The sequence below is a fragment of the Bipolaris zeicola genome (genome assembly GCF_000523435.1).
Source record: "Bipolaris zeicola 26-R-13 unplaced genomic scaffold scaffold_33, whole genome shotgun sequence".
Lineage (NCBI taxonomy): Eukaryota > Fungi > Ascomycota > Dothideomycetes > Pleosporales > Pleosporaceae > Bipolaris > Bipolaris zeicola.
Genome location: NW_006912082.1, coordinates 27,998 through 42,483, shown reverse-complemented (window position 1 = coordinate 42,483; position 14,486 = coordinate 27,998). Strand labels below are relative to the sequence as shown.

The 14,486-nt window shown below is 51.5% G+C and overlaps 6 protein-coding genes across 6 annotated transcripts; 2 read left to right on the top strand and 4 right to left on the bottom strand.

Moving 5' to 3' along the window:
* Window positions 1–364: 364 nt before the first annotated feature.
* On the top strand, window positions 365–1,363 carry COCCADRAFT_24314 (uncharacterized protein; the record flags this gene model as incomplete). The annotated part of the gene is made up of 1 exon (XM_007711713.1): window positions 365–1,363. The coding sequence occupies one exon, from the start codon at window positions 365–367 to the stop codon at window positions 1,361–1,363; it is 999 nt and encodes a 332-aa protein (XP_007709903.1).
* A 222-nt stretch (window positions 1,364–1,585) lies between these two features.
* COCCADRAFT_89977 (uncharacterized protein) lies at window positions 1,586–4,585 on the bottom strand (the record flags this gene model as incomplete). The annotated part of the gene is made up of 2 exons (XM_007711739.1): window positions 1,586–4,270; window positions 4,523–4,585. 2 exons carry the CDS (start codon window positions 4,583–4,585, stop codon window positions 1,586–1,588), a joined length of 2,748 nt encoding a protein of 915 aa, XP_007709929.1.
* Window positions 4,586–6,849: 2,264 nt separating this feature from the next.
* On the bottom strand, window positions 6,850–8,076 carry COCCADRAFT_90012 (uncharacterized protein; the record flags this gene model as incomplete). The annotated part of the gene is made up of 2 exons (XM_007711738.1): window positions 6,850–7,079; window positions 7,356–8,076. 2 exons carry the CDS (start codon window positions 8,074–8,076, stop codon window positions 6,850–6,852), a joined length of 951 nt encoding a protein of 316 aa, XP_007709928.1.
* A 173-nt stretch (window positions 8,077–8,249) lies between these two features.
* On the bottom strand, window positions 8,250–8,420 carry COCCADRAFT_89875 (uncharacterized protein; the record flags this gene model as incomplete). Its single annotated transcript, XM_007711737.1, has 1 exon — window positions 8,250–8,420. A coding segment is annotated over one exon (171 nt), but the record flags the coding sequence as incomplete, so codon positions are not given.
* Window positions 8,421–9,246: 826 nt separating this feature from the next.
* COCCADRAFT_34745 (uncharacterized protein) lies at window positions 9,247–9,952 on the bottom strand (the record flags this gene model as incomplete). The annotated part of the gene is made up of 2 exons (XM_007711723.1): window positions 9,247–9,739; window positions 9,792–9,952. The coding sequence occupies 2 exons, from the start codon at window positions 9,950–9,952 to the stop codon at window positions 9,247–9,249; spliced, it is 654 nt and encodes a 217-aa protein (XP_007709913.1).
* Window positions 9,953–10,312: 360 nt separating this feature from the next.
* Window positions 10,313–13,942, top strand: COCCADRAFT_34744 (uncharacterized protein; the record flags this gene model as incomplete). The annotated part of the gene is made up of 6 exons (XM_007711722.1): window positions 10,313–11,075; window positions 11,131–11,195; window positions 12,024–12,394; window positions 12,453–13,261; window positions 13,311–13,732; window positions 13,787–13,942. 6 exons carry the CDS (start codon window positions 10,313–10,315, stop codon window positions 13,940–13,942), a joined length of 2,586 nt encoding a protein of 861 aa, XP_007709912.1.
* Window positions 13,943–14,486: the final 544 nt, after the last annotated feature.

Genomic DNA, 14,486 nt, shown 5'->3' with positions numbered 1-14,486 from the left:
TAAAACGCCACATCGATCGCCGCCTACAAACAGATGACCCAGATAACGGGTGAAAAAAAGACGGAATACAATTAATAATAATGCTGAGTGCAAAGGGCACATAATGCGAAACCTCGGGATCTAGTATTGTTTTCGTAAGAAGGGCCGTACTGATGCGGGCTCCAATGAGTGGAAACTAGTGGTTTAGGGTCTGTCCATACAGCTTGCTGCCCCGCGCGGTCTTCTATCCTCAACTGTATGTCCTACGACCAGAACCACCTTGGCGTTTAAGCTATAAAAATGGCTCCATGTCGTGTTTCCATACCTTTGAGTTACTCATCAACCTGCATCAACACGAAGTTTTTTGCAAAAGACAAAACGCATCATGGATGGCTTCGATAAGAAAACACTCAAGACCTCTCGAGGCTACACATACACCTACTATACCTCTGCTGGCGACTCTTCACTCCCAACTCTCCTCTTCCAACATGGCTTTCCCGACCACGCTACCATGTGGCAACAAGTTGCAAGCGGGGTGAAGTCGCTCAACCACCCCATTATCATCCCAGATATGCTTGGCTACGACGGAACCGACAAGCCCACGGATCCCGCAGCATATAAGTTCGAGCACATGACCAAAGACATTATCGAGATTCTCGATGCCGAAGGCGCGCAAAAATGCATTTCCATTGGCCACGACTGGGGCTCGATGTTTGCCTCGCGCCTATACCAATACTATCCTGAGCGCGTCGTCGGCCTGGTAAACATGTCCGTCCCGTACACACCATTGAACCCCGCCCCCTACAACCTCGAGGCGACCAACGACCTAACGGAGAAGCTTCTCGGATACGCAATGTTGAGCTACTGGTACGTTTTCGCAGCCCCAGACGGCAGCGCTATCCTCGAACGCAATCTCGACCTCACCTACGACATCATGCATATCAACGCCGACCTCATGAAGACCATGTTCTGCACACGAGGTGTCCTGCGCGACGTCCTAGAGGGCAAAACAAAGTACGACCTGACTCCCCGTCCCTTTGCGCAGGACCTCGCTCTCAAAAAGACGTTCGTCGATCGCATGCGCCGCGACGGCTTCGAGGCCCCCACATGCTGGTACAAAGCCATGGTCAAAAACATCCAGTCCGAGAGCGACGCTCAGATCCCCCAGGAACGACAAAAAGTCACCGTCCCCACGCTGTATTTTGGCGGCACAGAAGATGCCGTCTGCAGACAGGAAATGATGCACGGTGCTATCCAGGCTGGGTGGCTGCCGCACCTGGAGAACGCGGGCTTGATTGAGGCGGGGCACTGGTTGCCGTATGAGACGCCGAACGAGGTAATTGGCAAGTTGGAGCCGTGGCTGAAGAAGAATTTTGCAAAGTGAGAGCGGGAAGGGGAGGTGAAAGATGTGAAAGTCGAGGGAGCATGAGATTATGTTATCCTGAAACGAAACGAAACGAAATAAAAAATAAAAATAGATGAATACATGAAATCAATAGAGAATCAATCATGAAATTTCGAATTTGAACTACAATCAAATTAGTGCACTAGGCATCCTTCTCCTCGAACCTCTTGCTCAAAGCAAATCTCTAATACATCCCCCTTCTTAAACAGGCACAACATGATTAGCAGGAAACAACTTGCCCACCCCACAATAAACGCCCCAGTACCAATCCCCATTAATATCCGCCGCCTCTCTAATCTCCGCTCCGCGTGGAAACGCCAACTCATCATCGACCCCGTCATCGGGCCAATACGCCCAGCGCGCCAATAACCTCAATCCGAGTCCTCCATCCGGCGGCACACGCATGACCCTTGCCATATCCTCCTCTTTCATTGCATAACCACCCACAAGATCCTTCACCACAATGCGTCGCTGGGCGCCATCGCGATCCTCAAACCCGACCACGTACATGCGGTGGGAGCGCAGACACTTGCGCCAGCCGGATACGCCGTCTTCCTTGGGGATGCGGCCGCTGACGCTGAGTTTGTGGTAGCAGCTTGTGCAGATGTCGTAGTCGCCGGCGTTGCATTTGAGGCAGTGGAAGCGTGTGTTGGAGGGGGCGATGGGGTAGCGGCATACGTTGCAGAGCGTGGTGAAGGTTAGCGGACGGAAGATGGAGTTTGCGATTGTGAAGTATCCTGGGCCGCGGGCGAGGGAGGCGGATTTGGGGGTTAGGGGGGCGGCGAGAGGGGTTGTTGTTTCTGCTGTATCTGAGGAGGGTGGTGCTAGATGTGAGGGTTCTAGGCGGGGGGTGGAGGGAGTTGAGGGAGTGGCGTCGGTGGTTGAGGATTGCGGTTCTCGAGCCTTCTTTGCGACGGGGACGAGGGGGTGAGTGCAGTGGCGGCCTTGGTTTACGCAGTCGTTGCAGTAGCCCCAGTCGCCTTCGTTGCAGTAGTCGCATTTCCAGTAGCAGGCATTGGCGTAGGCTTTGCAGTTTTCGCAGAAGACGCCGAGTTCCACTCGCTGCTTGGGATCGTCTTCGCTCATTAGGACGTGCGGTGGGGTGCTGGATTCTGTGAGTGGTGTCATGGGCCGTCGGTATCGACGCCCGATTAGGATGTGAGGGTGCTCGTGGTTGGGTGGATAGCCTCCTTCGGGTGCTTCTCGCTCATAACGAGGCCATGCCGTCCAGCCAAATCCAAACCAATGCTTACAGCCTTTGCCGAGGCGGTAGCAGCGGACGCAGATGCTATACTCACCTCCATCGCAGCGGCTACAGTTGTAGTGTAACTCATACTGAATGTCACTCTTGTTACAGCGCTGGCATGTAATGTTGGGCTCGTTGTAGAAAACGGGCGCAATTGAAGAAGCGGCCGAAGTTTGCCTGGATCGAGGCAGTGGAACAGTCAAGTCTGTGGTGGAGCGAGAGATTGGGGGTGAAGCTGTTGGTGGAGTGTTACTGTTTGAAGCACGTGGCAGTGTGACACGAGCGGGATCGGTTGTGCGACGCGATGTTGGCGGGTGGAGAGGCGTGGCTGCAGGTGTTGAGGATGAGGAAGTAGGTACGGCTGTAGTTCCTACAGTAGCTAGAGAGCTAGTTGGACTACCACGACCTGGTATGTTGAAATCTGGCAGTTGAGGCGAACTAGGATTCGAGCTCGCGCTGGATTGCACACTGTCGCGGAACTGTTGGCGGGCATCCAGCCGGCTTCGTTGCTGATTGTCTGACTGGCGGCGGCGTGCTGGAGGTGCGGTCTCTGATGCCGATACCCGTTCACTACTACTGTTATTTTGCGAGTTTCCAATGGCCGAGTTTGCATTCGGACGTTCAGTTCTTGTGGCTGAGCGGGAACTGCCTTGGCTTGATGACCTTTGTCGCGGTCCCCGCCCACCGCGGTTGGCAGCATCAATTAGGCCTGGTCGTGATATTGGAGGTCGTAAAGTAGATTGTGGAATTGAAGATCCGCTTTCCGACCGGCCATGGTGTCTTCTTCGTTGTACATCTTCCTCCCGTAGATGAGGACTGCGCAAGGGCTGAGGAACAAGCGGGGATGATGTGCTGGTGAGACCTTCTCTTGCTAGGCGCTCTCTCCTTTGCCTTCTTTCGCGTTGTCGCTCGGCCTGTCTGTCTGCCTGTCGTCGCCGCACTGCTTCAGCAATCCTCTCTGTGATTTCCTCCTCCTGTGCGGTGCCAATCTGGTTCAAATCAAACCCCTCTGATACAAGCTCCTCCAGCACCTGCCGCACAAGGTCCTCGTCCACCTCGTCAGCATCAAGATCGGACGAACTCAGCAACGAGCGCAAACTCGACTGGTGCTCAACAGCCCTGGGCGGTCTTGCAGATGCAGCTGAAGGGTTCCTGCTGGTTGGGTGTCTTGTGTCTCGACTTGCACGCGAGTCGGTGCTAGTAGCGCGGCTTCTTTCTCTCCTCCTGCGCTCCCGGGATGGTCGCAGGTGGTTGTTGTTGCCGCCTGATACGCCCGCATCTCTCAAGCTCAGTTGCTGGGCCTCATCCAACATGCGCTGATCCACGTCATCACGCTCGTCTCGTCGCCTGAGCTTTGGAAGCACATTGTCCCCGGGCTTGTATTTATTCCGGTCCGCCTGTTTCTCTTCCTCAGTCTTGCCTCTTTCCGGATTGGCTTTTATGAAGATGTCGAGGAGTGTGGTAACGGTCGCATTAGGCTGTGTGGTGCGCACCGAGGCGCGGCATGACGGGCAAGTGTATGGGTGTATCGATGTGGCCGTAGAGGCCTGGAAGGCGAACCATTCCTTCAGACATGCGCCGCAAAAGGTGTGAAGGCAATCAAGAAGCGTCAACGGCTGGTAGAGAAGGTCGGTACAGATCTGGGCAGGGAACCGTTAGCAGGCGTAGCCCTACGGCTCGGCAGGCCCAGACGGACAGCGGAAAGAAGAAACGAGAGATCCGGGTGTTAAGGTCTCTCTACACGTCCATACGCCCAGCAACACCCTCTTAAGGCACTGCAACCGTCGCCAGGCCTGGCTTAACACAATGTCGGCCATGCCGCATTCTCGCTGGGCCGCTCCCCACCTTTGCGCCGCCATGAAACCTGAACCTGAACCTGAACCTCGACTTACCGAGCAAGTTAATTCCTTCTCCAGGTCGCTATGTACTCCGCCAGCGCGCTCGCCCTCAGCCATTTTTCGGTGCAAACGAAATGTCGTGAATGAGCGTCATGAGCAGCAGCGAGGTTGCGGTCTGGCTAGCTAGCTGAGCTGTGTGCGGTCAGCGACTCGATGCCACCATGCACTTGGCGAGGCACTGACTTGGGTGAGGGGACGTGTCATAGGCTGCCAGCGCATGTACGATTCCACAGCGACGCCGCCCGCCCAAGGAAATCAGATCCCCGTCCGCATTCTGCATCCTCTATATGTGGGCCGCATGCAGCGAGCGTCGGCATCTTGCGAAGCGGCATGTCACGCGAGTTGGTGTCGTACTAGCACGTACTGGCTGCGCGATGCCGGCATGCTCCAAGCACCAACGTTGGTAGTACTACTTACAGGGCATGTGGGACTACTACCTACTTAGCCTGGCCACTCTGCTGACCAGCACATGACAAAAGCCTGAAAGTATTTGTCTTGATGGACCATAGCCACTGCAGGCCCCTCATACTCGTCCCGTCTTGAACTCGACGCTTGGCGACCCCATCAAGCTTTCTAGTCCTGCCGCACATCATGTTTTGTGCATCGTTTCGGCTGTACCACAATCGGCAGGGCACCAGCTCCTGATCAAAGCACACCCCAAACATAGACCACTCCACGGGCGCCACCGGGTACATGTCATCCGGGAATATCAGGTATCCAGATTTCCGGGCCTGAGGTTTCGAAACCTCAGGCAAACGACCGCAATATCGCCGAACCTGGACTTCTACAAGGCCACGATATCCCTGGTATGGAATTGAACGTCACTGTATAGCTGGATACTGTAAGACTCCTCTCTTGTCTGTCCCTTCAGTAAGGTGTTGCATACATTATGATACATATAAACATCATGTGCTGAGTCCTCTTGTCTCTTTTTCATATCTTTCTAGAGCTTGGTTAAAAGTCATGTCAAACTCGCTCAATTGAATCGCTACATATCACCTGCCAATACACGAGGTAAAAGCAACTTGAACATGCTTCCATCTATGAATTTTTTTTTATGAAAAGAGTAAATCTCATTGCCGAGGAAATAACCCGGCCTCGACCTGCATTCCATGATCCACAACATCCTTGCATTTATCAGCCTCCTGGCTAATCCTCGGCGAGCACTTTGCCCGTATAATGCTTGTGCGACGCCACCCACACTTGACCCTTTGAACCACGTACCTCTTAGCACTGAACAATGGTAAGCTGAAATTCGAAATTCACTCTGTGGATTGGACTTCAGTTTCTGATTTGGTTCCCGTGTTCAGAACTAGAGGATGTATGGTTTAAATCAAGAACCAGCCGTTGCATATTAGGAAAAGAAAGGAACTTCCATGTCGTCTCGACATGGAATTGCTTTACAAGCGAAAACTTCTCATCCTTTTAGGTTTTCTAATGTACATATATTAGATTCATCTGGAATTTTACGCCCTTATGCTATGACCAATAGGTACCTATATTGTACTGAATTGTATCTTAAATGGAAGTACTATCTACAAACCAATTGGTCTCACTTGTATGCATTGTATATTCTTGATATACAGAGATCATGAAGTTTTGATAGAAATCAAATCCTAGAAAGGCAATTTCGTTATACACAGCAAAAAATCACTTGAGTTCCTGCACACAAGTGTGTTCCATAACATCTTCTTTTGCATCTCATTCCCACTGTGCCAGTCTGTGTTGGTGGAATTCCTACTATAAACTATACGAAGGTCAGCTAATACAGAGGAGCTCGAGAACACACTTCAACTTCCATAATCTTGATGGGTTATATACGTGCCTATTGGATTACCGTAGGATATAGGTATATATCGATATCTCGGCTCAACTTCGCTCGGTTGTATCTCAGCCTCATGTACCTATACTACTGAAGCTATTTACATTCTCAATACATGTCAAAGATGGTATATCATCTTATTCTTCTTTCTTAGAAGTCAACATTGCGAAATCACACAATCACACAAGCAGCAGCAAAAGAAAGTAAACTTCGGCAGGCTAATACCCTTTATATTCGCCATTGTCCAGCATCTCACAACTGACAATAACTACAAAGCTATAGACATATATATATATACTCCACTCGCCACCGTCCATTACATCCCCTTCTTAAAAAAGAAAAAAAAGACAAGGCTTATTTACATACTAAACGAGAGTGAAAACGTGATGTGACCTGCATAACACGGTTGGACTCCCCCCTGTTTTGGTTTGTTTCCACCTTGGATGTTTCCATGCCCCCCCTCTCCCACTCTGGGCATGTTGTTTAGGCTGGAATACCCTTAGTTACGGCCCTGGCGGCCACCGGCAGCAGCGCCAGCGGCGGCACCGTTAGCGGCCTGGCCCTGAGCGCCAGCTTGTCCTTGAGCACCAGCTTGGCCCTGAGCACCGGCTTGGCCCTGAGCGCCAGCCTGTCCTTGAGCAGCCTGGCCCTGGGCACCAGCCTGTCCTTGAGCAGCTTGGCCCTGAGCACCGGCTTGTCCTTGAGCAGTCTGTCCCTGAGCAGCCTGTCCTTGCTGAGCGGTCTGCTGTCCTTGCTGAGCAGTCTGCTGTCCTTGCTGAGCAGTCTGTTGTCCCTGTTGGGCAGTCTGTTGTCCTTGCTGGGCAGTCTGTTGTCCCTGCTGGGCGGTCTGTTGTCCCTGCTGGGCGGTCTGTTGTCCCTGCTGGGCAGTCTGTCCCTGAGCCTGACCCTGAGGAGTGGTAGCTCCAGCAGTGCCGGCAGTACCAGCGGTTCCGGTAGTGCCAGCAGTTCCGGTAGTGCCAGCAGTGCCAGCGGTTCCAGCGGTACCAGCAGTACCAGCGGCACCAGGAGTGGCACCGTTCTGGACTTGACCGTTACCAGTTCCCTGGGCAAGAGCCTGGGCAGCAGCGAAAGCAGCTGCAGGGCTACCTGCAGGCTGGCCGGGCTGGGTAGGACCAGCTCCCTGGACACCGTTGATGACACCAGTCTGGTTGCATGCGGTAGGGCGGACAGCCTGGCTGGAAGAGCCGGTGGAGGCCATGTAGGCATCGATGTTGGGGAGAACGTTGACACAGCGGTTCTGGTTGATCAGGTCGATGTTGCCAGCGGCAGCCATACCCTGGATGGACATTTGCTGGAGCTTGTCGACGACATCCTGGAAAGCACCGCCAGTGGCGAGAGTGCTGTTGGCAGCAATGACGTTGGGATCAGCGCTGTTGGCAGCGTCGATGACGGCCTTCTGGTTGAGCTCGTCAACCTCGGCGTTGTAGGCAACAGTAGCGGCCTGCTTGAACTGGACGTTGTTCTGGATGCTGGCACCGTTGTTAAGGAAGTTGGAGACCATGGAGGTGTCGGCCATCCAGTTGGAGACGGCAGTTGCGAGATCGCCGGCGGTAGGGGTTTGACCGTTGGCGATACCCGCACCCTGACCGGTGGGGTTGTTGGGGGTGGTTGCCGGCTGGGTGTTGGGGTTCTGCTGCTGGACCTGAGCGTAAGGAGCAGCGTAAACAGCGGAGGTGAGGAGAGAGGCGACGAGAATGTACTGCATGATGGCGGTTGTTAAAATGTATCGAAAGCGATGGAATATAATTATGTAGAAGTTGTAATAAGTAAGTGAGAGATGCTGGAAGACGAAAATAAAAGATATTAGCCTGTTAGTGATTGAGGAACCTGTCCGATAATGACTCTCTGGGTGGAGGGACAAGCGATACTTATACTTGCTCAGACCCGCCTTCTGGAGAGGGTCTCACGAGACGTAAAGGCGACTGGCATCGCAGTAGTGTGGAGATGGAACGAGTTAGATGCCAAGCTTCCGCAGACATGCCGGAGAGTTGGTGGAGTGCTCGATGCTAGAGTTTCGAAGCATGCTGGTGTTTGGTGCGCTACGCTTCCCCAGGGCCTAGACGCAAACCAAACGAGCGCCGGTTGTCCTGAATCATGGCCAGTTCCGGTCTGTTTGCCAAGGTTATTATGCTGTGTCCTAACACAGAATTAGTCACTAATGTTTGGCATGCCGATGTTGCAGTTTTGGCGCCGTCTGGGAAAAGGTTTCGAAGGCCTTGGCGCACTAAGTAGCCTTCACGCGATAGCGGGAGATCACCGGATTTTGTGTCGAAACCTGGTCCCAACTGACCCCACATTACGCCTGGATCGACACAAGCGTGCCACAGGTTTCCAAATGCTTATCATGTTTCTCTGCATGGTTACTTGCGGTCACTAGTTGCAGAGGTGATCATTTGTAAGTTGTACAACAATACCTCATCGACAATCCTTAGTGCATAAGCAACACTAGTAGGATCTCATCTTTCAAATGTCGCCTTCGTAGTCCTGTACTAGTAGTCCAGGACGAGGCGGTGACAAAGTTAGTTGACTCGAGGCTGCTTCGCGTCAGAATCCCCAAGTACACGCTGATACGCGCTAGAGCGGAACGGCACGTGATACAGCACAAATACTTTATGCAGTGGTGATAAAACGTCAAGATTAACCGTCAGTTTCTAAGCAGTGCCTCCCTGGAGCCCCTGCAGCACCTATACAAATCGTTTCGTGTGTAACATAGCAGAACAAGATAGGGCAATGGGAAGCGACGAGATGTTGAGGTCGAGGAAACGAACCCATTTCGCAAATTGGGCCTCAACAATCACGAGAACACGGTTGATGGGCACGATTTGTACTCAGCAGTGGCATAGCTATGCACAAGACCTTGACTGCTATACAACATTTATAGCGTCCTGTTTTGTGCGGGATCCATGCTCGTCTCAATCTTGCGAATAAACTTGGCAGGATTTCCCGCGACTACTGTAAAGTCGGGAACACTCTTTGTAACAACGCTGCCGGCGCCGACAACGCTGCCTTTTCCAATCGTGACTCCTGGCAATATGCATACATTTCCTCCAATCCAACAGTCTTCTCCAACATGGATTTCCTTGCCGAGCTCTGGACCCTGAGTGCCGTTGCGAACGGCAGGGTCAAGAGGATGGGTGCCGGAATAGAAGCTACAATTTGGGCCCACAAGCGTACGCGAGCCGATGGTGATCAGACAAGTATCCAAGAAAACGGAATTGAAGTTGATAAAGACGTTTTCGCCAAGACGAACGTTGTAGCCGTAGTCCATTGCCATTGGCGGCTCGATCCATGGGTCATTTTCGAAAAGCTTGTCGTCTTCCTCTGCTGTTTGTGCTTGTGGTGGTAGAGGTGTCTTATCCTGGATGACACTGAACACAAATGTGAAAAGAGAATCTTGGGGCACCAAAGACTCATACATACTCTCTGAACAGCTCGGTAAGTTTCCTTCGTGGCACGTCGCCAGCGTTGTTGTACCTAGTCCAGGCATGTTTGCACCTTGCTCGCTCGGCTACAAGTTCAGGCGTGAATGCATGGTAGAGCTCGCCCCTGGCCATTCGCTTCTTGTTCTCCGAAAGCTCCATTGCAACGTTGCACAAAATCGCGACTGTAAGCCTTTGAGCACACCTGGTCAGACTCGGTGATACCAGGGCCAGAGGTTGCGGGGATGCCCTTGATAAGCTAGGCTGATATTAGAATAGCGTGCGGATCTCGTGGGCTGCCGACTGGCGAGGCGCAACGTCAAGAACAATGGCAACCCTCTCTTATTCCTCTGAGCCTTGCTATTGTCTTGCGTTGCGGCAACCCGCCCAGCCTCCCAGTAGCTGTGCAATCTTTTCTTCAGCGTTGTATAAAGTCATGTTCTGAACACTGCCGTTTGCCTCTTCCTGACCGCATATTCAAGTCCCCGCATACCGCTACTCTCTTCCCTACTTACGGCAACCATGGCTGCAAATGGCTCATCCTCGGGTATCGACATCTCGCTACCTGAAAACCCAGGGAATGGAAATGGACCATGGGCTCCTGGAACAGGAGACAGGCAGCCCCCAAACGTAGCTCCTGCCACTCAGCCAAGGAATCTAAACGCCATCTCTCCAGATTTCTACCCCCACGGCAAGCGTTCGCTATCAGGAATTTCTGTGCGTGCCTTTTGCTTAGGTTGCGCCCTTGTTTCCGGCCTGGCTGGAGCTGCGCTTCTCGCATATCACGGAAGCCATCTATGGCGGCCTTGCCTATTCCTTAGCACGCTTGCTCTCTTCCACTTCCTCGAGTTCTACACAACAGCCGCATACAACACTCCAGTTGCCAAGGTTGCATCATTTCTTCTCAGCAACGGTGATCAGTACCGCATAGCTCATACCATGGCCTTTATCGAGACATTCATCACATCCTATTTTTTCCCCGGCTACCAATCCTATATCCACCCACCATGGGCCATCGCAATCGGTGTCGTTCTGATTGCGGTTGGGCAGACTGTCCGCAGCATTGCAATGATACAAGCTGGAACTAATTTCAACCACATGGTACAGTCGAGCAAGAACGACGGCCATGAACTGGTGACACATGGACTATACCACTACTTCCGACACCCCTCGTATTTTGGTTTCTTTTGGTGGGGTATCGGAACGCAGATCATGTTGGGAAATACTCTTTGCTTCCTGGCATATACTGCTGTTCTTTGGTCATTTTTCAAGAGACGTATATTTCGTAAGTCTCACTCTCTGTGGCCCATGAACCTTGTACATGTTCTAATCCATATTAGATGAAGAGAAACATTTGCTGGAATTCTTTGGCAATGATTATAGGGAATACAAAGCGCGGACGCGTGTCTGGATACCTTTCATATGAATCTTCAAGGCGGATCTAATGAGGAGTCTTGGGAATGTTTGCGCTGCAGCATGTCAATATTCACTGCTTATATGTCCAGCCGTGTAAATGAACAGACTAGCCTATATGGATGCTTTTACGAGCGAGTCCTACGTCAAATCGAACATGCAGTCTTTTTTGTAGATCATGTCGTTGTTGTGTTATACCGTCGAGAAAACCGTCTTGACTATTGATACGCACTCGAGGGAAATAAGTTTAGACTTTGGGTAGCAGGTTCAAACTTGAGCGAGCAAACACGCGCCTCATTGTAACACAAATAATTATCCTGTTTCTCTTTGACACAGTCTCTAATTCCCCACGACTTGCAACTCACGTTTATTCCTCTCAGAACCGGAGTTGTCCAGGTCATGACAGCATTTCCATTTCGCTGTAAGTCAACTCTGGCTGTTGACATGCACGACAAGTGGCAACTGCGACGTGACTGCTCCGGGCCCTGTTTGGTTTAGTCAGACATGGCCACGCTTCCGTCACCTCGACTGCTAAAAGCCCGCGCCAATCCAACTCCATAGGTCTCATGCCAAATAATCGTGAGCCTCGTCTTGCATGCATCAGTAACGACAAGAACTACCATGCTTGCCTAGAAGCGTGCATACACGGAATTGAAAACTTTCCTGTTGATCGACGCAGTAACAGTTAGTCCACACGTCCACTCACCTACCATATAATCTTGCTCACTGCTTGTTTTCACCTAGCCACAGCACCACCAAAACAAAATTCCACACGCGTACGACGAGTGCCACTCACAGTGATCTATTGTCTTCTGTGGAGCACTGCTCAACTTCGTCACTTCCATTTCCTCTGCTGTCACCCTTACGTGCGGGTTGCCGTCAACAAACAAGCTCACCTCCGGCATCTCGTTCGCTTGCAGCTATGCATCGCTCGCGATGGGCAGACTCGCCGCCAACTGCTCCAAAAGGCGCCATTTCGCAAAGTGCTGCTCCGTCGATGAAACCCAGCACCTCCGCTGTCCAGCCCGTCGCGAATCCGGGTGCCTTGAAACTCAAGAAGAGCGCCGTCAAGATTTTGGGAGCTGCTAGCCATCTACCTCCGCCTTCTACTCCATCTGCAGCGTCCATTCCGCTACCGATGACGCCTCCTGTTTCTCTGTCAGATAAACTCGAGCCTTTAGTAGCTGAATCGTTAGTACTCCACCGCCATCGTAAATCCGAACCTGGCCGCTAATTCTTGCAATAGCAGGTCTGTCAGTGTACCGTCAATCTCCAACGCAAAGGCAGGTTCATCTCAGAAGGATGATCCAAAGTCCGATGACACATCCGCACTGATTGATGCTCTTTTTGCCCGCCTGAACAGCAAGGACTCCGAGCTTTCTGCTCCCGCTACAGGCAGCAGCATGACACTCGGAAATCACACGAAAGTGGCACCGATTGAAAGCCTTCCAAGCTCTACAACAGCTACTCTAGTGGTTCCATCGGTACTCACGGAAGCAATTCCCAAACAGGCCACCACAGATGGCTTACCAGAGCCCGTAAAGGCCGCGGTACAGCCCGCAGACATCACTGAAGCAGAGCTCGAGAACGAATACATGCGCAGAGCTAGCGCGTATGTTGATGCTCTTCCAGACACCAAGGAGGGCACGCCACAGCTCATTAAGGTCGTCTCCAACAAAATGCGTGTCACATATAAACCACTCACAAGCATGGATGTGAAAGAAAAGGATACTATCAAGGCAAGATTTGCGTTTGCCATAGCCAACTACCTCAACAAAACCTTACAAAAAGGCCCAATGGAGTGCGCGGCTTCTTCTATTAAGCAAAAACTTGAGGATGTCGACGGAGACTTTCTCAAACTTTGCGCCATGCTTGTAGAAGAGAAACACATGTCGTTAGAGACACTTGACGATGTTACTGGACTGGTCAAGGCTCTGCTTGATATTCTTCCCAAGGCGGAATTGACCACTATCCCAGGTATGTTAGGAAGCAAGGTAGTGCTTGAGGACCCGGTCGACAACATGAAAACATGGCCAACGGCAGAGAAACGCAGTTCCTGTAAGTCGATTGCACAATATTTCACATGGCCAGCGCTAACAATGAATAGCTGCAGCTGCTCGTACATGTATTCTCAAGGGTGTCTCCGCCGTCACCAGTATCAATCAGCTTCAAGCTCTAGTATGGGGTGGAAGGCTAGAGTCCATCTCTATGCCAGAGCCTGGATCCTCGAACGCTCTTGTCAAATTCCTCACAGCTGATGGCTGTAAGAAGTTTCACGCGGATACTGTAAATGGAATAGAGGTGGCCGGAGACAAGAAATCGGCTGTGGTGTTCGTTGAGCTGGCTGAAGGTCCAAACTCCACCAACGATGTCATCCAGGGCTGCATCGATAACGGCATGACTCGTTGTGTCCGAGCTATTGGAAAAGTAGACTATACCGACGCGCAGCTCATGGGATTTGCCAAAGGAAAGAGCCAGATCAACAAGCGCGAGGTTGACTGCATCAAGCATGGGAAGAACACACGCGGTGTGAGTTACTGCCTAACTTTATGCAGTTGCAAAATGCTGACTATGTTCCTCTAGCACGAGTATACTGAATTCCGCTTCGCCAATATCTACCACGCCCTCAACTTTAGGCGTGAACTTACGGACAACGAAGACTGGGAGCATTGCAACATAGGATACGCACCTGATCCATGCGAGCTTGCAACCGGTGTTCACTACAAGGACAACGAATAGAGGAACAGCCGTCTTGACTTCTTTACATATACAGTGACGGATCATGTTGGCTCCAAAGGGTAGTCGATGGCTTGATCGGTATCAATGTTTCCAGGCTTGAATTATTCAGGGTGCATGAAAGCCCAGAATCAAGAACAGGCCTGTGGTGAAGAAGATAAAGTGACGGGAACGGAGACAAACGGGATGCTTTAGGATGGATGTAGCGATAACTAGTAATGGAACTCTAAGTGTGATAGTTCATTGAGCATCCTGGCTAGACGATGCAGGCTTGTAATCAGAAATCCATACGAGATCAGCAGTAGTAACAAATGACCAAATTTGAATCTACATGATTGGAAACAGGAATGCCAGGCGCTCGGCAACCATGCAAAAAGGACGAACAAGAAAAAGTGTCCTTTTTTTTGCTACTAATACATTCCGAGATGCTCAATAAAGAACCAGCATACATGGTGGCCCCCTCTCCAGCAAAACCCATGGTGGAATAAAAGAAAAAGGGGGATGATGGCGTTTCCAGCAAAAAAATACTCCTTCAAAACAAAACCTT